The sequence below is a fragment of the Salvia hispanica genome, chromosome 6, assembly GCF_023119035.1.
Source record: "Salvia hispanica cultivar TCC Black 2014 chromosome 6, UniMelb_Shisp_WGS_1.0, whole genome shotgun sequence".
NCBI lineage: Eukaryota > Viridiplantae > Streptophyta > Magnoliopsida > Lamiales > Lamiaceae > Salvia > Salvia hispanica.
In genome coordinates this window covers 2,087,703-2,108,880 of record NC_062970.1, presented here as the reverse complement: position 1 = coordinate 2,108,880, position 21,178 = coordinate 2,087,703, and the positions used below count along the sequence as shown (strand labels likewise).

At 35.6% G+C, this 21,178-nt stretch overlaps 4 protein-coding genes across 4 annotated transcripts; 2 read left to right on the top strand and 2 right to left on the bottom strand.

Moving 5' to 3' along the window:
* Positions 1-114: 114 nt before the first annotated feature.
* LOC125196195 (20 kDa chaperonin, chloroplastic) lies at positions 115-2,145 on the bottom strand. The gene is made up of 6 exons (XM_048094608.1): positions 2,011-2,145; positions 1,723-1,921; positions 997-1,176; positions 755-910; positions 533-610; positions 115-449 (listed from the first exon to the last, which is right to left on the bottom strand). The coding sequence occupies exons 2-6, from the start codon at positions 1,903-1,905 to the stop codon at positions 276-278; spliced, it is 771 nt and encodes a 256-aa protein (XP_047950565.1). The 5' UTR covers positions 1,906-1,921; positions 2,011-2,145; the 3' UTR covers positions 115-275.
* An 8,452-nt stretch (positions 2,146-10,597) lies between these two features.
* Positions 10,598-11,649, top strand: LOC125193273 (ethylene-responsive transcription factor ERF017). Its single transcript, XM_048091043.1, has one exon. The coding sequence runs from the start codon at positions 10,661-10,663 to the stop codon at positions 11,321-11,323; it is 663 nt and encodes a 220-aa protein (XP_047947000.1). The 5' UTR covers positions 10,598-10,660; the 3' UTR covers positions 11,324-11,649.
* A 4,215-nt stretch (positions 11,650-15,864) lies between these two features.
* LOC125193443 (ethylene-responsive transcription factor ERF016-like) lies at positions 15,865-16,550 on the top strand. Its single transcript, XM_048091231.1, has one exon. It carries the CDS (start codon positions 15,912-15,914, stop codon positions 16,392-16,394), a length of 483 nt encoding a protein of 160 aa, XP_047947188.1. The 5' UTR covers positions 15,865-15,911; the 3' UTR covers positions 16,395-16,550.
* Positions 16,551-17,406: 856 nt separating this feature from the next.
* Positions 17,407-20,955, bottom strand: LOC125196132 (beta-galactosidase 15-like). The gene is made up of 14 exons (XM_048094513.1): positions 20,794-20,955; positions 20,651-20,717; positions 20,478-20,570; positions 20,222-20,365; positions 20,030-20,118; positions 19,855-19,960; positions 19,668-19,755; positions 19,476-19,594; positions 19,219-19,380; positions 18,940-19,127; positions 18,755-18,855; positions 18,553-18,665; positions 17,747-18,454; positions 17,407-17,663 (listed from the first exon to the last, which is right to left on the bottom strand). The coding sequence occupies exons 2-14, from the start codon at positions 20,690-20,692 to the stop codon at positions 17,550-17,552; spliced, it is 2,067 nt and encodes a 688-aa protein (XP_047950470.1). The 5' UTR covers positions 20,693-20,717; positions 20,794-20,955; the 3' UTR covers positions 17,407-17,549.
* Between the last annotated feature and the right edge of the window lie 223 nt (positions 20,956-21,178).

The window sequence follows — 21,178 nt, the reverse complement described above, 5'->3', positions numbered from 1 at the left end:
ACTGAACAAAATTAAATTTTGAAATATGTTTAGTTTTTTTTTACATTGTATCTTAAAGTTTCCATTTTTGGTTCAATTTGATTATCAAATTAACACAGGAAATAATAGATCAACTAAAATCAACATGATCAAAATACTTTTATTAATTCAACCTCAAGCACAATATTAAAGCAGGAATCAAATTAGGATCTTCCTACACCACAACAATGTCTTCATCTTCCTCATTCTCACTTTCTCAAGATAGCTTATCGTGCGAAAACTATGACTCAATAAACCTATGAAAGGACAGCCATCACGTCTGACGCCCTCAAAGCGATGTAGTCCGATCCATCACTGCCCTTGAAGTCGTTTCCTGCATACTTGGAGTATAAAACTGTGTTTCCAGCAGAAACTGACAGAGGTTTCCTGTTGCCCTCCTCATCGAAGAGACCAGGCCCGACTGCAACAACCTGCGATTGAGATACTCATAGATTAAGGATACTCATCTTTCACATCTTACACATCCCAGTAGTGCTTAAATGAAGCAACTTACTGTTCCAATGCTAGGCTTCTCCTTGCTGGCATCAGTTAGGTACAAACCACCAGCAGTTTTCTCCTCTGCCTCAGCCAACTGAACAGAATAATTGTTTTCGTTACTAGAGTTTTAAGGTAATCACAGTTGCATCAACAATCCATCATTACTTTCAGTTCAACTAGGTTGCAGTTCTATATCCCACACACTTGGAAGGAATAGAATGACTAATGCAAGAGCTACCTTAATGAGGACTCTGTCATTAAGGGGTTTCAAATCTTTGATGTCATCGGTTTCAAGAATGCCAACAATGTCATCCTCCTTCAAAATGAGATGGCTAGTTCCGTTGAATTCGACCTCAGTTCCTGCATACTTTGAGTACACCACTTGCGTGCCATTCTGCAGAGGCACCACACCAATTGAGTAAGCCGTGAAATCATCCTCACTATAAACATAAACACCACCAAATGAGAATAAGGTCATACCTCCAGACTGATCTCCACCTTATTCTTTCCAATGGTCCGGCCCTCTCCAACAGCAACAACCTCGCCCCCCTGTGGCTTTGATTGTGCTGTTGTAGGCAGCAAGATACCACCTGTAGTCTTCTCCTCAGCTGTTTTGATCTTCACCAAAACTCTATCGCCCAATGGCTTGAGAGTTGTGTACTGAATGTTCAAGTAAATGGCGTCAGCTTATGGCACTATTACTCTACTAAACACTCGACACAACCTATCTCATTCAGTTCCCTCGAGTAAAATCTTGACTTTTGGATGAAGAATAAAGATCTTTCAATTGGAGAGATGACAGAACATTCTAGCAGCCTCAACTTTGATTGCTCAATAAGCTTTCAGAGGATTTATCAGCAATGATATATGTTAATTACCATAAAAACTAAAGATAAACATAACAACCCACAAACAACAAATGAATTAGCAGGAGAAGAACAAATTCTTATCATTTGGTGCATCGCAGATTTTAAAGAAGCGATTTTTATACTTACCCACACCATATACTACATGGTAACTATGATTTGAAATCAGAAATTTAACATACTGAATAAAACAGGGTGAAATTGAAGCAATTAACAAAACGAAAAAAGCATCACTCCACAATCGAAATCGAAAACAATACCAAGACAATTGTTGACTTCAAAGCAGCACAGAAACTGAGAAACGCACATCAATTTGGTGATATCGAATAGGAAATTAGACCTTAGGGGCAACAGCGGTAGCCGCCTTGACAACAAGGCCGCGAAACGACCTGAGCGATGACCGCTTCAGAGGTGAAAACGACGCAATGTTGACCGACTGCGTGGCTCTCAGACCATCGAAGGAGGCAAATCGATTTGCTGCGGCAATTGAGGAAGCGGCGGAAGTCAACTGAGCAGCTGCCATTTCTTCAGCTATCGAACTGAAAATCGAAATTCACACGCATCAGCCAATCAATCAATCAATCGTTAGGAAATCAGCTGTAGATTGCAATTAAAAGGAGATTACTACCGCAGAAATGAGAAGACAACTGGAGATAAGCTAAGTGGGAAGAAAGAGTGAGTAGGAAAGGATAAAATGGTGGGATTGGCTAAGAAAGGGGATAACAAAACCCTAGAAAGTTCACAGGGGCTTTTCTGCAAATAATTGGAGGGTTCTAGAATATTTTGGAGTATTGGTAGGTGCTATTTATCGGGCCTCTAGTTATTCGGGCTTTTTAATTTGGGCTACAAATGGGCTTATTGAAGTAAGATGGTATTACAGCCCGTTTGGTTCAAATTGTAGTTTGTAATTTATTTGCAACAATTATAAAAAAGTACTCTCTCCATCCCAGATTTGTAGTAACATTTTGCCATAAAAGTTCATCCCACATTTGGAATAATATTTAAAATTTACCATATTTGCACATAAAATTTTATCCAATTATTCACTAAAATTAAACCCAAATGCTATTATCTATATTAAAATAAATCAAAACAAAAATAAAAACCAAAAAGTCAAAGAGGAACCCACCTTCAACCAACTCACTTCATTTATTACACACTCCATCATCTCACTTCATTTATTACACACTTCATCATCTCACTCCACCATCTCATTTCATTTATTATACACTTCACCTCTCAATTCATTAATTACACACTCTACAAATTTCTTAAAACCCGTGCCATAACTAAATGTTACTACAAATGTGGGACGGAGGGAGTATTGATAGTGTATTTGTTCAAAAATATGAGGGATGGATGAAAATTGGTGTCATTTAATGAAGTAGAGGGGGAGATAATGGGATACTATGGAAATTAAGAGTTTTATATTAGGTTATTTATTATGTAGTGAATTTCCGTCTTAGGTAAATGGCATATTGAAATGGAATGTCTACATACATAATTAATTTGGGGCGGATGGATTATAAATATAGTTTTTGGGAACAAATTGCTTAACAATTGTATTACTATCGTTAGTAAAATACTAATGCATTCAAAATATTTTAAAAGGTCAAATGTGATTCTTTCTGTCTAAAGAATGAGGACGAGGGTCCAATCTACTTTATTTTTATCCTAACATTACAAGAGTAATAATCACTTAACGAAAAATATGAATCCTTACTAATAAAAAATATAATGGTGTGAGAGCCAGAAATTTAGAGCACTATAAATTGGGCATTTGGAGCTACAATAGGCTGCACCAGCAATGGCTCAAGGACTAGAAACTGGACACCTCCTGCCACATCATCAGGACTAGAAACTGCATGTCACATTACTATAACACCCAACTGCACAATAGTGGACAAGAAACTGGACTAGCACTAGGACTAGCCACAACAAATTCATATTATAAAAAGTTACAATCACACAAAATACGGAATTAAATTTACAACACAGATACAGGAAAATGCAATAATTTTATTTAAATTAAAAAAATAAAAAAATACGCTAGCCGATCAGGAGCCTGCAATGGCGGCCAGTGGACCAACTAACGGATCGGCTAGCGCCCGTGAATCGGCATGGGCTAGCCGATCGGCTCGCCGCTGGCAATGGTAGGCTAGCGGACCGGCCAGCGTCCGCGAATCGGCTAGCCGGCCCGCTAGCCTCCATTGCGGATGCTCTTAGATATGGAGTTTGCTTCTGCTCTGTGTTCGTCAATTATTGTCAACGATGATAGTTGCATTGCACTGCTTTCTGATGTTGGAAACAACCTTAATAAGTGTTGAGATCCTAGCAATTTACTTATGTCCTTAAAGACAGACTTGAGAATTAATGTATGTTCTTTTTTCGCTAGTTATTACCGACGATGGATGGTTGATAAACCATCCCATCTTCCGATGCAGACAATAAGCTTCTTAACTTTTTTGTTTGTCATCTTTTCTTTGGTTATATACTTACATCTAATTAATTACCTATGAAAGCAACACATGACTCTATATATTTGTATTTATCGAGTTCAAGTTGGGTTTAAAATATTATTGCCCGAGGCTTACCTAATTAACCTAAGACATATGGACAATTTTGACAAGGTCTTTAAACTTAGAAAAGATAATTAACACTCCACATTCTCTAATAAATTAAATAATGCATGCTGGAATAATAAAAAACACTTAACTTAGATTCCCATGCAATACAAAATTCAAAAGCTCATAAAGCACACAAGATATGCTATTAATATATTTTTGGATGTATGAGGAGAAAGTACAACGAAAGCTCATTTAGAATACTAAGTCGCAATCAAATATATATTCTTGGAAGCTTTAAAAAAATCAGGGCAATGGCTGCAAAAACATTGTGCTTCATAAGAAGTGGATATATTTATTAAATGAAGACAAAGGTGTTGAATAGCATAAAAAAGTAGCATTGAGCATGTGTTCGGTGGTCTAATAGCGCGATCTAGTTCAAACTCCAAATCTCATACAAATCTTTCAAGTTGGTGATATAAAATAGAATTAAAATACGGAAATATACATAAATTAAGTCAAGACAACATTTTATAAACCAGTATAGAATTTAAATAGATGATAGTACAGATTAATTTATTTAACTTTATTTCATCTTTAATTCCCTTTTCATGGCTTAATCTCTTATTGATTCTTTCATCAATTTTATACTATTGAATACTTAAATAGATAGTGCAAATTAGTTTACTATTTAACTTTATTTCATCTTTCCCTTTTCATGGCTTAAATCTTTCATTGATTTCTTTATCAATTTTATATTGATTACTTGATTGTATTATCCCAACTCGCCCCTGAAATCGAGTATTGAAATATTTGATAAGCCCCCTTCGTATTTTTTGATTTTTTTATTAAATATACAATTCTAAATAGAAAATAGTGATAATTTGAGGAATTTTGGATTATTTATAAAATCTTTTTTTTTTCAATCGTAAATTACATATATTATCCTTGGATGATTTTAGAAATACATGAGCCAATCCGGAACAAGTCCTTATCAATAGAAATTCGTTTTTTTTTAAAAAAATATTAAATTGTGAATTTTTTTTGTGCAAAATTCGTCGAAGTGAGGGTATTAGTATTAAAATTGTACTCCTATTTTCCAAAATTATGGGAATACAGCTGTCGTCGAGAATTTTATGCAGTGGTTGACTAATTTTAATTTGGAAACTATATATATAGGAATAAAATTGGAAGTACCACTTTCTAGAAACGAATGAATGGTTGACTAATTTAGGAGTGTTTTTCTTTTTCTAGAATCCTTTTTATATGTATTTATTATGTTCACAAAACACTCCCTGAGTTTGACTAGTTTGATAACGAGTTTTATTAGTTAGGGATGAAGTATTTGACGATTAAGATCTAATTAGTTACCAACAAATATAATATTTCTACCAAACTCTCTCTCCCTCATGTTTAAGACTGAAGAGAGTCAGTTGCTGAACTTACATTCTGAAACGGGTCAAAATAAAAATACTACGACGCGTATTTACTAAATTTGGTTGTAATCGTTTGAAATGACTAATGTACATTTTGGTTTATTTTGATGATTTTAATGTTGGATAGATTAACTGTTTGAATGGACAACTAGGTAATGCGCAGCCACGTCGGATTGGTCGCTTTCCGTGCTGACGTGTTCTTTTTTTTAATAATTGAACTCTATCTAAATTCAAAGTGATGCACTGATTACTACTGATCTTGTCAAACTTACTTCCAAGAAATTTCATTGTATTTTTATAGGGGAAAATTAAGTATTAAAGCAAATTAATTTAGTGTATATGTATAAGTAATTTATGAAACTAATAATGCTAATAATTATTATTAAGATATCATATGTATAAAAAACTAATTTTAACATGGACTAAATAAGAGCGATGCTCAAACATTATTCGCAAACAAAGGTGATTACATACTTTAGGTGGGAAGGGCTTAAGTCTCTACCAACCTCTTTAATTTTTTAATTTTATAATTGTTAAATTTGTTGAAATTATTTAATATTATCTCGAGTCATTATTAAGTTACGTTGATTTTTCTACTAAAGACCAAATTGCCAGAGCTTAGAGGATTAAGTAGAAGTATCATTACATAAAGACAAAATTAAAGATGGATTTAACATAGTAAAATATGATCAATAATCAACATTAATATTACTCCATGTTGCAATATATTTATAACATAAACATGTACATTGTGTGATCGTTTCTTTTAACGTGTAAAATTCATAAATTCTTCAAATAAAAACTTTAAAATAGGAATAAAAAGAAGAAAAGAAGAATAAGGATAGTGTAACTAGTAATTGATGAAGTTAACGAGTGAAATGAGAATAAAAATGTTCGAGAAAGATGGCTTTAGTGAGTAATTGAGTTTTGAATTTTGTTTGAAAACATTCAAAACGACCGCGTTGAAAACGACCCAATCTCTGTTATCTATTCTAGTCCACGTTTATTCTCTATTTATACTTTACAATCGAATATGTAAGTGTCATTTTCTATTATTTTAACAGGTTGGGAATATTTGATTGAGTTCATTGAATCATTGTATTTGTCTCTTATGTAGAGCAAATAAAACATTTTAAGAGTGAAAGTGTTGTGATCGTACATATCATCCACTTCTAGAACATTATAGCCTCTTGAATCATTTTTTATTTTGTAATTACGTATAATAATATTAAACATTTAAGGTAGAAGTAGTGTGAGAACACTCTAATGAGTCATAATGCATAGTTTTTTTTTTGTTTTTTTTTTATCGAAAATCAAAAATTTATTATTGTGTTGTTTGAAAAGAGTATTGATCAAATTCTCCTCAATACATGCCCAATTTCTCCAACTCTTCATTCTCACCTTAAAACCACAATTTTCTTCAAATTCTTTGAATTTTCCCTTATTTTTCATATATATTCTATCATTATCCTCATTTATCTAAAATGCCTACTAAAGGATCACACTCCTCTTCTCCATAAGGTTAATTTAATGTAATAAAAATTTCAATTATAAAAATTCGAATAACTGACATTTAATGTTACAGTACATATTAAGATTATACTCCCTCCGTCCCATGCTACTTGCACATTTCATTTTCGGACTGTCCCAAACTATTTGCACTAATTCCGTTTTAGATAAAAAAAAAATTATGGTAAATAATTAAGATATTATAGTTAGTTCGTGTTTTCTTTATCAAGTGTTGCCTTATTTCACTTAAAATTTTAATTTAATTACACTAATTACTCATGTCAAGGTGAAAAGTGCCGGTAGCATGAGACGAAGGTAGTACCATACAATTTACAATATATTTTTGTTATGCACTAATTTTTGAACACGATAACTTTGCTAGTGCACCACATATATTCAAAACATTGCTATTATGTCTATAAAGAAACATAGGAAAGGACTCTTATTATAGAGTTGCCGTTTTTTCCTTATGCTTCCGTATTAGTACTACCCTATTTTGTAGAGCTATATCAAATTCAAACACATATAAATTTGATCTTGACGAATCATGTATTTAAGTTGTACATATTTCAATTAATGTGCCATTTTTTTTGTTTGTGCAATAATATCCAAAATATTTATAAATTAGTTGTACAAAATTTACAGTTAAACATTGTCGCGGTTATGATATTTGCCGTGATTTTTCCGATAACATGAAATAATTGTTAGTGTAATATTATTGAAAGACTAATTTAATAAGTATCAATTTAAAACTTAAATTAAGAATAGTACTATCCTGTACTAATGCTTAAATTTAGTTGGACGTTAGAGCATTCGCAATGGGGCCGATTCCCAGAGCCGATGGATCGGCTCCCATGGGTCTTCATTGCGTAGGGATTCTCCCTCCCCATCGCCTCCGCCTCCGCGCCGATAGCCATGGGCTCCGCATCGGCCCTGCGATGGGCCTCCATTGCAGAGGCAGGGCCGATGTCAGAGCCGATTTTGCATTTTTTTTTAATTTTATTACTTTCTATATATACACCTTTCTCCATTTCACACATTCATCTCTCTAGCAAAATGAACCCGATGATTGATGTGTGTTTGTTGTTTTAATCTATCTATTTTTTTTTTTCGTAATATATTTTTTTTAATGAAGCATGTTTTTTAATGAAGTATGTTTTTTTTTAATGAAGTATGTATTTTTTAATGAAGTATGTTTTTTTTAATGAAGTATGTTTTTTAAATGAAGTATTTTTAAAAAATGAAATGAAATGAGATAGACTTTGAGATAGACTCTGGGATAGGCTCTCCATTATAGGGAGAGAGGCTATGGGATGGGTTCCGGATAAGGGCCCTTATTGCTAATGCCCTTATGCGTCATATTTAGTTGAACCTAATGCAGTTACTCTCCTATAAATTACAGGCTATACTATCTAACTATCTTCATTACCTATGTTTTTGTGTTGTTTGGAAATCTATATGCCTGCAGTTGGCCCCTGTCTCAACTCTTAAGACATAAAGTTCTATGTATTTCTTATTTTCCTTTTTATTTATTTATTTTAGGCTTATATATAGTGTTTTCCTTTTTTATAACTTTAGATATAGAGCTCTATATATTTAGGACTATATACCAATATTTATTTATTTCTAGTGTATTGCACGTCATATTTTTAAAAATCATATGCGTAATATACATTGTTGATGATACCTTAGACTATAACTTTAGATATAGAGCTCTTATAATTTGTACTCCATGTTGTTACATGTACTGGAACGGATTGAACCCATGGACTATTTTTATTCGAAAAAAAATTCCATTCCCACAATAATAGTAAGTTTTTGGATTAAAAAAAAAAAAAGAGTGTAAGATTAACTTTTTGAGACGTACTGATGTGCTCTATTGTCGTAACATTGTGTTGCAAGCCGTTTTCTATGTCGACTCACTCGATGTAGCATGTAAGAGCACACCACTCGGTTGTCTATCAGAGTCTGCCACGTAATATTGTTTTATTTTTGTAGTAGTACTTAAAAAGCGTGGATATTGCTTATAAATATGAGAATACTATAAATGTTGAATTTCTTAGTGTAAAAACTTATGAATATTTAAAAATATGTGAACAGTGTATATATTCAATTTTTTTAATGCTTAGCACTGTGGCTACCCAGATATTGCATTATGAAAAAACAAATGCTATTTCCCACTTGCTTTTATTGAACTCCAAAAATAAGAACAATAAAGAATGACAACAACATATAAATACCAACCACAAAAATTGTGCAAGTTGAGTTCGGAGTATATCTGCAATCAATTCCAGTTACATCTAACTATTACTATTACAAATTTATTTTTATCATTTTAAGTGTGGATTGTGGAACCTTCTATTATTTTGTACCTGCATGCATTATTCATAAATTTGAGATGTAAATATCGAAATATATAACAAATACTACGATTGTACAAAAAGGAAAAATAGTGGCTTCACTATTTGGGTCCACCCAAAGATACTTAACATGGACTAGACAAAGATTCTGTATAATATGTGTCATACAAAATATATTAATGTAAAGAAATAAAAAAATACTACTCCTACTTAAGTTGTATATATGACTAATTCAAGATGTGGAGTATAAATAATTATCTTTTGCCCATAGCTCGCCAGTGCTCGTGTAAACAAGACTTCCTTTTCAATATTCGTATCTTATTACATCTTTTCTCTTTTGTAATTATTTGGCAAAAATCACGATAGATCAATTAACTACAAAGATAATGAAAATCAGTTGACTTAGTATAAGATACTTAAATCTTTCTTTTACAATTCAGAGGTTTCATCGTTTATTTATAATATAATAATTTTCTACAATAATATGAACGTCACTCGACTTAGTTACTACTCCATTCATTGTTTAGTACTTCTATTCCACTTAAAATGTCCATTTAAAAAAAAGAATATTTCACTTTTCTATCTCTATTATTTGTTTATTAAAATATTTAACTGTCTTTTATCCGAATGTGAACATCTTGAATGAGACAGAAGGAATATGTTCCTATCATCTGAGCATCCACAATATTGGACATCCGGGTGGACGTTCGACCGGTGAGCGGGTCGTCCATCCGGGACGGATGAGAGGCCGTCCGCGGTCATGCACGGACGTCCGTCGAGATGTCCGTCGTCCGCCGTATTATTATTGCACTTTCTTCGTCAGTTTTCTTGTGCGTGTTTGTGAATTTTTATTATTGTGCGTGTTTGCTACTGTACAGTGGGATGTCCTAGTGACGTGGCAGTGCAGTTGAATGTCCTTATAACATGACATAGGATATTTTTGGGATGTCCTTCCGCTAAAATGTCCGCCCCTATTGTGAATGGTCTTGATCATCATCTCGAGTGAGTAGTGAAATGATAGTGTAGTGAGTAGTGAGTGGATATAATGGGATCCACACTCTCATAAGCAACAAATGAAGCCAAAGGGAATGAACACTGTAGCTATCGTGCTTCTTCCTCGACGCCTCTCATTTTATATCCCACGTGGAATTCTCATTTCCCATGTGCCCAATTCTCTCTCCTCCCTCTCTCACTCTAAGTCTAACCCACCGCGTAATCAAAAACATCAATATTTTATCTCGCCTATGACCCACGTGTCCACTGTTGACCTCACTCACTCGCTCTTCCCGCGTATATAAACTCCCCCAAAGCCGCCATTTCCCTCAACACAACTCATTTCCCCCAAATCAAAACAAAATCAAAATCAAATTCAAATTAAATCCCCAAATCAAAAACCCTAATTAACTGACATGGTGAAATCACCTGAGAAAAAGCACAATCCTTCCTCCTCCGCCGGATTAGAGATCGTCCGAGACGATTCCGCCGCCTCCTCCTCCTCCTCCTGCAAATACAAAGGCGTGCGGAAGCGCAAGTGGGGGAAGTACGTCTCCGAGATCCGGCTCCCCAACTGCCGCGAGCGGATCTGGCTCGGCTCCTACGACACGGCGGAGAAGGCGGCGCGCGCCTTCGACGCCGCGCTCTTCTGCCTCCGCGGCGCCTCCGCCAAGTTCAATTTCCCCGACAGCCCCCCCGAGATCGAGAACGGCCGCTCCATGACCCCCGCCGAGATCCAGGTCGCCGCCGCCCGATTCGCCCACGCCGAGAGCTCCTCCTCCGGCCGCGCCGACGACCTCGACTCGCAGTCCGATTCCCTCTCCTCGCCGTCCCCGTCGCTGTCGGACGGAGCGGCGCCGCGTGCCGACTGCGAAATTACCGATATACCCCTGGACAATGACTTCCTGGACCAGTTTTTGACCCTGGGCACGGGTAATAACATCTCGGACTTCGGGCTATTTCCGGGATTTGACGATTTTTCGGGCGATTTCATGGCGCCAACTTCGCAAAATGTGGATTATTATTGGCCGGAAAATGATAGCACGGAGGAATTATCCTCGCAGCTTTGGAATTTTTGAAGACATTTTAATTATTACCTAAAACATAATAATTTGGGTGTCTTTTTTTGGGGGGTTTGGATATTCTGGGAATTTTAGGTGCTGGAATTTCTATCCCCATTTTCCAAATTAGGAAAGGATTATATTATTTTTATTTCGTGAATATTTCGATTTAATTGGATAGAGTGAAATGGTACAGTAATCAATTTCGGTAGGTACCTTTTTTTACCATGTAGAGATATATACTTTTTTTTTTTATCATGGAATTCAATATTGTATTTTACTATCAAATAATCTCCTTGTTTGTATGATCACTTTATTCATTTATTTTTGTTTAATTTCTTGAATAGAAGAGTAGCTAAAAATGACAACAAAAGTTTGGAGAGAAATACCTTTCATGAAAAAATACTTAAGAAGGAAGAACTCATATTAATTATTTTTATGCAAATAGGAAGAATGAAAACCACGTATAACTGGTGCATGCACCCAAACTTTTTTGGGTACTATTAATATGAATCTGGTAGATCTTGGTGGGGTCGACTGATCGCATCGGATATGGAAAATTCTATTAAATTCGACATTTTTTCAATTGGAGTTAGGGTTGTGTTTCGTTATTCGTCTGCTATTCATTGTCATCACTTTTTGTCGCAACAAATCTATGTACATTCTGACTTCAATGACGACCTTTTTTACTGTGTCGGACCTCAAGAGTTTTGTTTGGTTGGGCTATATGATGCATGCATCCATAACTTTTCTTGGTACTAATTATACTACTATATTTCAATTGTAAAAAATGATGTTGCATGTATAATACATATACTTAGTGAGGAATGTATAAATTTTTTCATTATATGGAATGAACTATTGACAAATTTCACATATATAAAATGCATAACAATTTGTGTGGAACATATCTCAATTTTTCATGAACATGCATGCATGAACACTCAAGGACAAATGCATGTGAAAAGAAATTGCCCTTAGTCTATTTGAAAAGGAAATGCCCATCCACTCTCACACACACATTTTCATGTTTTAAATATTCATGATTGGAACCGATCAATTAACTTCATAGTAAGTGTGTTGTTTGTGTGTGTGTTTGGGAGAGATAATACATTAATATGTCTATGTCTAGGCGTGTAGCGGACCACAGTCTAAGCCTTTTTGAATGTTGTAGGAAAATTGTGTGGCAATACAATTTAGTAGAGTTGGGACTAGTATTTTCCTTCGATCGAATAATTCAAGAAGGCCCCCACTAATATTACTACATGAAATATTTGGTAGTATTTGATAATGCGTGGTTAGATAGGTTCCATAATGTAAATTTTGAAGGGATTTGTGTTTATTTGGCATAAAATATATACTTAGGGTGTCACACTCAAAAGAAAACCCTACACCTCACTCTTTAGGGAGTACTAATTATCTAAAATATCTACCGGCGGATCCAGTGACTATTCCTTACACTGATATACAGACACCTCAAAGCATGGAACAACTAGCATAAGGTTTTAAAGCTAATTTAAAATGATAACGGAAGCTCTCATTAAACCTAATTTTAATAGTTATATATCTTTATATATAATAATATAATGATTAGATTAGTATTAAACTATATTATTCTTTTTGTTGTTCTTGTGTCGAACCCATCTTTTGCTGCAATGTTTTTTTTTTTTTTTCAATTTTATTTTTAGCAATTTGGTCTTTAATAACGTCAACTTAGTAAGGACTGCATAACTTTAAACAATCTCAATAAATTCATGAGTAGGGGAAAAAAATAAAGAGATGAGTGGTGGCTTAACAGCCTCCCCCAACCATGAAACATGTAGTAATTTTTAGATTAGTCCGATTTTAAAATGTTTTTTCTGTATTATCCTAATTAAAAATTATTATTTCAAATAAAGATGAACCATTCCATTAATCAAACATGAAGAGAGGTAAAGTGTCGCAAATGGGCAGAAAGTTACAGTGGCTATATGCTTCAATAATTGACCTTAAATATGGAGTGTAAACTTATTAAGATGTTAAGTTGTACATGGTAGATTGTTCATAAATAAAATCTCTGATTTTGGATTGCAATAAATTAATTAAGTTTTTTAATTAATAATTCAGAATATCCGTGGAGAAGTCCCACCCATATAGTATACTTACTTCCTAGCTAAATACAACTAAAATTTAGGTGAAAACTTTAATATTATTGGGTATCGGTGGTGTACACCCAAACTCCATATCAGTAAGTATAATATTGTCTGTTTTGGGAAAAATTCGCACAATTTTGCTCTTGGGGTACTCTCAAAGGCCTCATACTAATGGAGTTGGGGTAGCCCATATACTCCCTTCGTCCCACGTTACTTGAGTCACTTCTTTTTCGCACTCGTTTTGAAAAAATAAAAATAAATAGTTATGGAGATAAAGTAAAGTAAGAAAGTGAATAATATAGTTAAGAGTATTTATTATTATTTTTTCAAAACGAGTACGAAAAAGAAGTGACTCAAGTAACGTGGGACGGAGGGAGTATATTCTTGCAACTCTTGTTCATTCTCCAATGTGGGAATTGTTTGCCTCACAATCCTCCCCAATGTTACAGTTCACCACAGGTCTTGATCGAGACCACGCAGAGACAATGGAGAACTTGCAAGCGCAACCACCGAACCCCAAGCCACACAGGCCCAGCCTGAACCAAGGCTCTGATACCATTGTTGGGTATTGGTGGTGTGCACGCCCGAACTCCACATTAGTATGATATTTGTTTGTTTTGGGCAAAGTTCACACAGTTTTGCTCTTGATGTACTTTCCAAAAGGCCTCATATTAATAAAATTAGGGAAGTCTATTTATATGATTGCAACTTTTGTTCATTCTCCAATTTAGAAATTGTTCGACCTCACAACTATTAAAAAGATTAAGTCAAGATAATAATGTGTACATTTCACAACCTTGTCCAGTGTGAAAAAATATTAAAAAGATTAAGTCAAGATAATGATGTGTACATTTCACAACCTTGAATTAACTTACGTTGGAATTCATCTTTTCTGACAGAGCTAGAAATATACGATCAATCGTTGTTGAAGATATTTAATTATTCTAATCGCACAAAAAAAAGTGAAAATAATTTCCATCTGAATGAAGCAGGCCCATGATTCCAGTACCCAAAATCAAGGAGAGGGCCCAATAGCCGATCACAAAAATCAACTCTCATGTATACATGTGAAGGGATCAGGCCGACCCCACCAAGATGTCTAAGCAACCTTTGGTACTACTGTTATGGAAATCATAGAATATCCATCCCAAGTAATCAAATGTGTGTCTTAATTCTTGGTAGAGGTGTCCACGGTTCAGGAACCGGTGGTTTCGGTTTTGGAAATTGTTAAATCGGAACCAAAGAAACACCTTATTGATAATTTGAGTGACATTACGAATTGGTCCGGCTGAACGAGCAAACGAAGTGGTAGAAGCAGATTTGATTTCTTTTGTTGCTTTGTTCTTCGGTATACTTTGTTGATGGTTGATTGCGTGGTTCTTAGCTTGGTTTGATTTAGATCTGGTTGTGTTTTGAGACTTTGGTTTTTGCTTTGTTGATGCACTTATGATATTCTTTGAGTGTTTGGATGGCGTTGTGGATTTTTTGGGACATCAACTTATGTACCAATATTTGATTTTGTGAAAAAAAAAATTATTAGTAATTAATGTGTGAAAAGTGTTACGATTATTAACGAAATTTTTTAATCCTGAAATTGCGTATATAGTTTAAAGCACATGACCATTAATTAAACCACGTATTAGGTGTCCATTTCTCATTTCAACGACTACTTAGATTTCAAATCTCTATAATTATTTGCTGCAGCTCAAATAAAAAAATTATGGATCCACCGATCATTACATACAAATCGAAAAGAAAAAAAAAAGAATGAATACACTATGAAACTAAGTAGACTTCAACCACCAATGATCCAATTTGGTTAAAATCAAATTCAAGTACTAACATGTTAAGAAAACACTTAATTTAAGTAACAGAATAGCAATATGGTAACGATACAAACTCGACATAAATGATTCCGATGTGTAGCGAATGAGATATGACTCGATAATGATGCGAAACTACTAAAATGAGTACTACTTAATATTTAGTACTATTAAAAAGTTATTTGAATCCAATCTGAATTAGTATGTGTTGAATATGGACATGATAATTTTTGACACCAACTCATTAATTTCATGCATATTCATTCGATATATTCAGAATCCACAACCGTAAAGATCAAACCCGAGTACTATCTGTTAAGAAAACACCATAACACACTAGCAATACGACAACGACACAAACGACAAAAAGTAACGAACCCAACTCATTAATTTCGTGCGTATTCGTGTCGTATCGAAAAATTTCTGAATCCGCCACTGACTGCATTCACAACGAAACAAGAGAAGCACACGTGTAAAGTTTGGCACAGACCAAAACCTCATCACCGTCACAGGTGTCACGACCACCGCGATCCCTCCATCAAACCACCCCCTCTCCCTTTCACCACGTGCCCTCCTCCCCTTTTAAGTAATTCTTCCTCCTCAAATCTCCAAATCACCACTTTTTCAATTTCAATCAAACAAAAACATTCAATGGTGCGGCCTCAGGCGAAGAGGGAGCGGAGCGGCGGCGGCGGAGGCCGATACAAGGGCGTCCGCATGCGCAAGTGGGGGAAGTGGGTCGCGGAGGTTCGCCAGCCGAACAGCCGCGACCGCATATGGCTCGGCTCCTACGCCACCGCCGAGGAGGCCGCCCGGGCCTACGACGCCGCCGCCTTCTGCCTCCGGGGGCCCTCCGCCGCGCTCAACTTCCCGCACGATCCGCCGGATATTCTGGCGGCGGAGGAGCTCTCGCCGTCGCAGATTCAGGTGGCGGCGTCGAGGCATGCGCGGAGGCCGGCCTCTTCGGAGATGGAGGCGAAGGAGCCGGTGGTGGAGAATCTGTTCTTCGGGGAGGCCGGGGGAGGCGGTGGTGAGGGTTTTGGGGAGGGGTTCTTGGCGGCGGAGGGGGAGAGAGGCGGCGGCGGCGGCGGTGGGAGTGTGTTTTTTGATACGGCGAGGATGTGGAGTTTTTAGTACTAGCTTTTAATTTGATTTGTAGGATAGATTTTTGGTGTAGAGTTGTTGTTGAGGAAATTATCACACGGCCATCTTTTGGCTTAGTCTATGTTCAAACTTGTCTTTTTCTTTAAAAAAAATATAATTTGATGAAAATGAAAGTTAGATCTTGAATGAATCCTTTACTAATTTATGTTCCGATCATAGATGGCACTCATAAGATAAGAGTGAAGTCAACTATCAATATTATACTCGTATCTATATATTAAATTGATAGGAAAAAAAAAGGAGTGTTTAATTTATTATATAGAAGAAAAAAAATTGTTAGGATATTTTAAATTGAGAGAAAAAGTAATGTATAATTAAAAAAGAGAAACATATCAATGTAAATGGCTAAATTAGAAAGAAAAAGAGAAACATACCAACATAAATGGCATAGTACTTAATACTAGTAATTGTACTCCCTCCCTCCGTTCCTTCATAGTTGAGTCATTTTTTCATTTCGGGAAGTTTCTTCATAATTGAGTCATTTCCCTATAGTAATTTTTTCACTTTATGTTTTTCTTACTTTACTCTCTTACTTTATTCTCTCTACTTTATACACTTTTTACTTTATTTTCTCTACCTTTTTCTCTTTCTTACTTTTTTATCTATTTATTTAACACACCCAACATTGATTTCTTAAACTCCGTGCCGAAAAGTTTTGCCTCAATTATGAAAGAACGGAGGGAGTACTGTATAAGACATCGAAGATTTATACCATAACAAAAAAGAAATAGTAACACAGTTTGATGGAATTCTCAAATTGGACTCAAGATATTTTGAAATAAACTATTCCCGATTAAAGAATAAAGTCAACTACTACTATTCTTTTTCAACCAAACTTTTAACTGATTGAACTAAAAGAATCTTGTTCAAGTCTAAGTACTATTATAAATTATAATCCACTTTTTGTATTTGATATACGTTGCTTTAGTAAGTATAAATGGCATCGAGGCGTAGAGCTTTACTTAAACAGAAGAGACGAAGATGCAAAAAAAGATAGAATTGGATTAAAACGGAAATTGTTTGAGAGAACAAAGCTAAAAACCAGCTACGAAATTGCAAGAAACATGAAAGAAAAGTAGAGAATAAACATCAATTGCAGCAAAAATATATACTTAGAAATAAAAACTAAGAGCAAACAGCTTCCACCACAAGCCTCTTCCAAATCCCCTCCTCACATTCCGTCGCTCCAAACACACCCTCCGAAGCCTCAACTCTACACGTCTCTTTCCCAACACATTCCTACAAAATTAAAAAAATAATTAAAATTGTTATAATTAAAATAATTAAAATGAAGTCATATGTAAATAAATAACTAAATTCACCTGTAGAATAGAGAGTGCATCATTTGAAGATGTGCAAGACCCCTTCCGGAAGCTTCCACAACTCCCCCTCACATCCCCAAAACCGGCGAACCGGACCGCGGACACGGTCCGGCCGGGGCACGACAACTCCATGGTCCGGTTCTCGTGCGCGGCCCCGCAAACGCTCCCAACAATTTCCCGCCTAAACCCGACCCGAGTCGGGTTCCCGCCAAATTCCTCAAAAAGCACAATCTCATTATCCCCGGCCTCGTTCAGGAAAGAACGAGGCACGTGGTAGAATCTCTGGGACGGCTCCTCGCACCCGGTCTGGCACTTCTCGGACGAGTACTTCCCGCGGTAGTCGCAGGCCTCCTCGTCCGAGCAGTTCCCGGCCAGGTAGCTCGGCCAGTAGCGGCCGAGGCTGTGGCCGTTCACCCACGCCTCGCCCTTACCTAGTCCGAGCAAGTCGACGACGATCGGCTCCTCTCCCAATGGGGCCTTGAAGGCCGCTTTGTACCACGTCATGCTACGGTTGATCGGGAGGTCGTTTGATCTCGATATCGTTGAGGTCGGCTTGAAGAGTTTCTTGTCGAATCCTTGGAGTCCGGTCGTGTACGACCATTTGTGGCCCGATAGGTCCTTCGTGATGGTCTCGTCGTCGCGAGTGGTGATTATTTCGATCGGGCCGGGTAGACCGGTCTTCACCGTGTCGAAGTGGGCCCCGTAGTTCTAAGAAACGTTTAAGTCGATGTATTTATATTCAAAAATAAAAGTTCGAGGAACAAATTAGAAAAAAATTAGAAAATTTATGTATGTTAGTATGTTACCTTGAGTCCAACTGTGGCACTAAGTAATGAAATTTGGTTTCTCCCCTTTTTGAACTTCACTTTAGTCTCATAGACATTACCATTAGTAACGTCGTAGTTACCCCATTTAGAACCTATATATAATCATTTTCTAGCGTTATTAATCATTGTACTATAATTATTGGATAAATGAAAAATAATAGGATTAAATTGAAATACATACCAACATGTTTCCCATTGATGTAAACATGCAACACATTGCCTGTCCCATTGATTCTAAGGCTCATATTGTGGCTATACACAATGTCATTCTTCAAATCAACACTGCATTAATTTTGCAAAATATGTCACTACTTATATCAAAATATATTGAAAAAATAAAATATACTCATTAATAAATATACTAACCTTGTCATGTACCACAAATAATCACTAACATCATTCATAACCTTTTGGTCCAAGAGATGTTTAGTAGAAACATGGCCTTTTCCAAATTGCATAGTTTTGAATAATTCTTCACCTCTCCAACTCCATTGAAGAGGCTTCTCACCATCATCATCACTCTTTTTCACCAACACTGATGTTTGAGTGTTAACCTATATTTGGAGGTCACAAAATCAAATTTAATTTCATAGTAATTTTTATTATCGATGATCAGAAAGTGCTCGGTAATTCAATTTTACGTACCTTGGCCGTGTTGTACACTTCCTTCTTGCAATCCGGGAGTATGCTAACAGACCATGCTGGGATTTTGTACTCAACTCCTTCAAACTTGATTGTATGATCTGATGTGGAATTTTGGTTGCTGAAAAAACAACTTGAGTTTCCCTTGTAGGAATAAATGGTTGCCTGTAAAAAATCATAGATAAAATTAAATTCATTTTAAATTAATTAATTCAGTAATCGAATATTTTTAATATTTGGAAAAAATAAAATGTACTTACATTTACAGAGTTACCATATTGGATGGTTGAAATATTGCCATAAGTGAGAATTTTCTCAATAGAATGCAACACATCATGAAGCTCTTTCAAGTGACCATATTTTGGCTGGCTCAGGCTCCCTAGAATAGAACAAAATTAATTTAAAAAATGACAAATATCATTTAATACTATTAGCCAAATAAATATATTTACCATATTCATTGAGTGGGGCATCATAATCGTATGTTGTGGTAATGTACGGACCACCAGCAGTCCTTCCAAAATTGGTTCCACCATGGTACTAAAAATTAAAATATTAAATAATTGTGAGATAATTATAAAAATATAAATAACAATAATTGAAATCATTTCGAAAGAATTAATAATTAAAATTACTAACCATATAATAGTTATTGAGAGTTCCACCAGTTTGGAAAAACAGAGCAACACCAAATGCAACATCCTCAGCAGGTCTGTGTGGGTCTTTGTTACCCCAAGCTTTAAACCTATAATATTTAAAACAATTAATAAGAAATTTAAAAATATTTTAAATTAATTTATTCATTGGAACATACCATCCAAGCCAATTTTCTGTCCACATTTTGGGGCTATTTGCGTTATTTGGCACAAAATCGTGACAGTAGAAGCCGTTACAAGTGTTTATCTATATAAAATCAACGAAATAAATGGTTAGTCTATTGATTAGTTTATTTTAGTAAGTACAATATAATTTGAAATTTTTTTGGAAAGAAATAATTAGAACTTACCATAGGTTGGGGAGCATCATCTTGTTGGCACATAATCCATGGGACACCAATATTAAGAGACTCGGCCATAGTAGCGCACCAATTGATATATGTCTTGCCGGCGTCTCCATACGACTTCATAATATTTCCGTATTCGTTCTCGATCTACACGTGCAAAACCGTATTCAATGACATAATCCGAATCGGGTAACGTTGCATACAAAAAATACCCAGAACACAGCAAGTAATTAAACAGCAATACGGAACAATTCAGTACCTGAGCAAGAATAATTGGGCCTCCTTGAGATGCAAATAGCTTCTCTTCCTTCACCATATCCACTATCAAAGTGGTGAAGTTTTGCATCTCATTCTACAAAATTTGAACATTTATTATTTCAAGTTTATCATAGTTTGAAATAATTTATGTTAACAAAAAGGAAAAATAATTACCATAAATACTTCATTTGTCGTCCGAAGCTCAATGCCAGGCATGTTATGCAACCAAACCGGAAACCCTCTATTAAACGAAAAATGATGTTAAACGAGAACAATGCTCACGGATTATACACACGTAAATGTATAAATATACGTACCCGTAGTTCCATTCGGCACAAACATATGGTCCAATCCGAAGGATAACATACAAACCCTCATCTTGCACGGTTTTAATGAACTTAATAAAATCCAAATTTCCACTAAAATCATATTGCCTTCGAATTGGCTCATGTGCATTCCAAAATATGTATGTCTCGATAGTATCTAAACCACCTTCTTTGGCTTTCTTGATCAAATCAGGCCACATCTAATCATCATCAATAACAAATGATTAAACACTAATTAATTAACACATAATACATAAAAAAAATGGATTGAAAATGTGTATATATATACTTGAGTGGTGCTTCTTGGATAGTGAATTGAGCCGGAGATGATGATTCGCCGTTCGCCATCGATCTTGAGGGCCCTTCCGTCGTGAGA

Coding starts and splice junctions, on each gene's coding strand:
- LOC125196195 (XM_048094608.1), bottom strand. CDS start 1,905: ATGGCAGCTGCTCAGTTGACTTCCGCCGCTTCCTCAATTGCCGCAGCA. Junction 911..996: donor AGGTGGAGATCAGTCTGGAG/GTATGACCTTAT, acceptor GTGCCTCTGCAG/AATGGCACGCAAGTGGTGTA. Junction 450..532: donor AGAAGCCTAGCATTGGAACA/GTAAGTTGCTTC, acceptor TCTCAATCGCAG/GTTGTTGCAGTCGGGCCTGG.
- LOC125193273 (XM_048091043.1), top strand. CDS start 10,661: ATGGTGAAATCACCTGAGAAAAAGCACAATCCTTCCTCCTCCGCCGGA.
- LOC125193443 (XM_048091231.1), top strand. CDS start 15,912: ATGGTGCGGCCTCAGGCGAAGAGGGAGCGGAGCGGCGGCGGCGGAGGC.
- LOC125196132 (XM_048094513.1), bottom strand. CDS start 20,692: ATGCCTGGCATTGAGCTTCGGACGACAAATGAAGTATTTATG. Junction 20,366..20,477: donor GCCCAATTATTCTTGCTCAG/GTACTGAATTGT, acceptor TTGCACGTGTAG/ATCGAGAACGAATACGGAAA. Junction 18,666..18,754: donor CATCAATGGGAAACATGTTG/GTATGTATTTCA, acceptor GATTATATATAG/GTTCTAAATGGGGTAACTAC.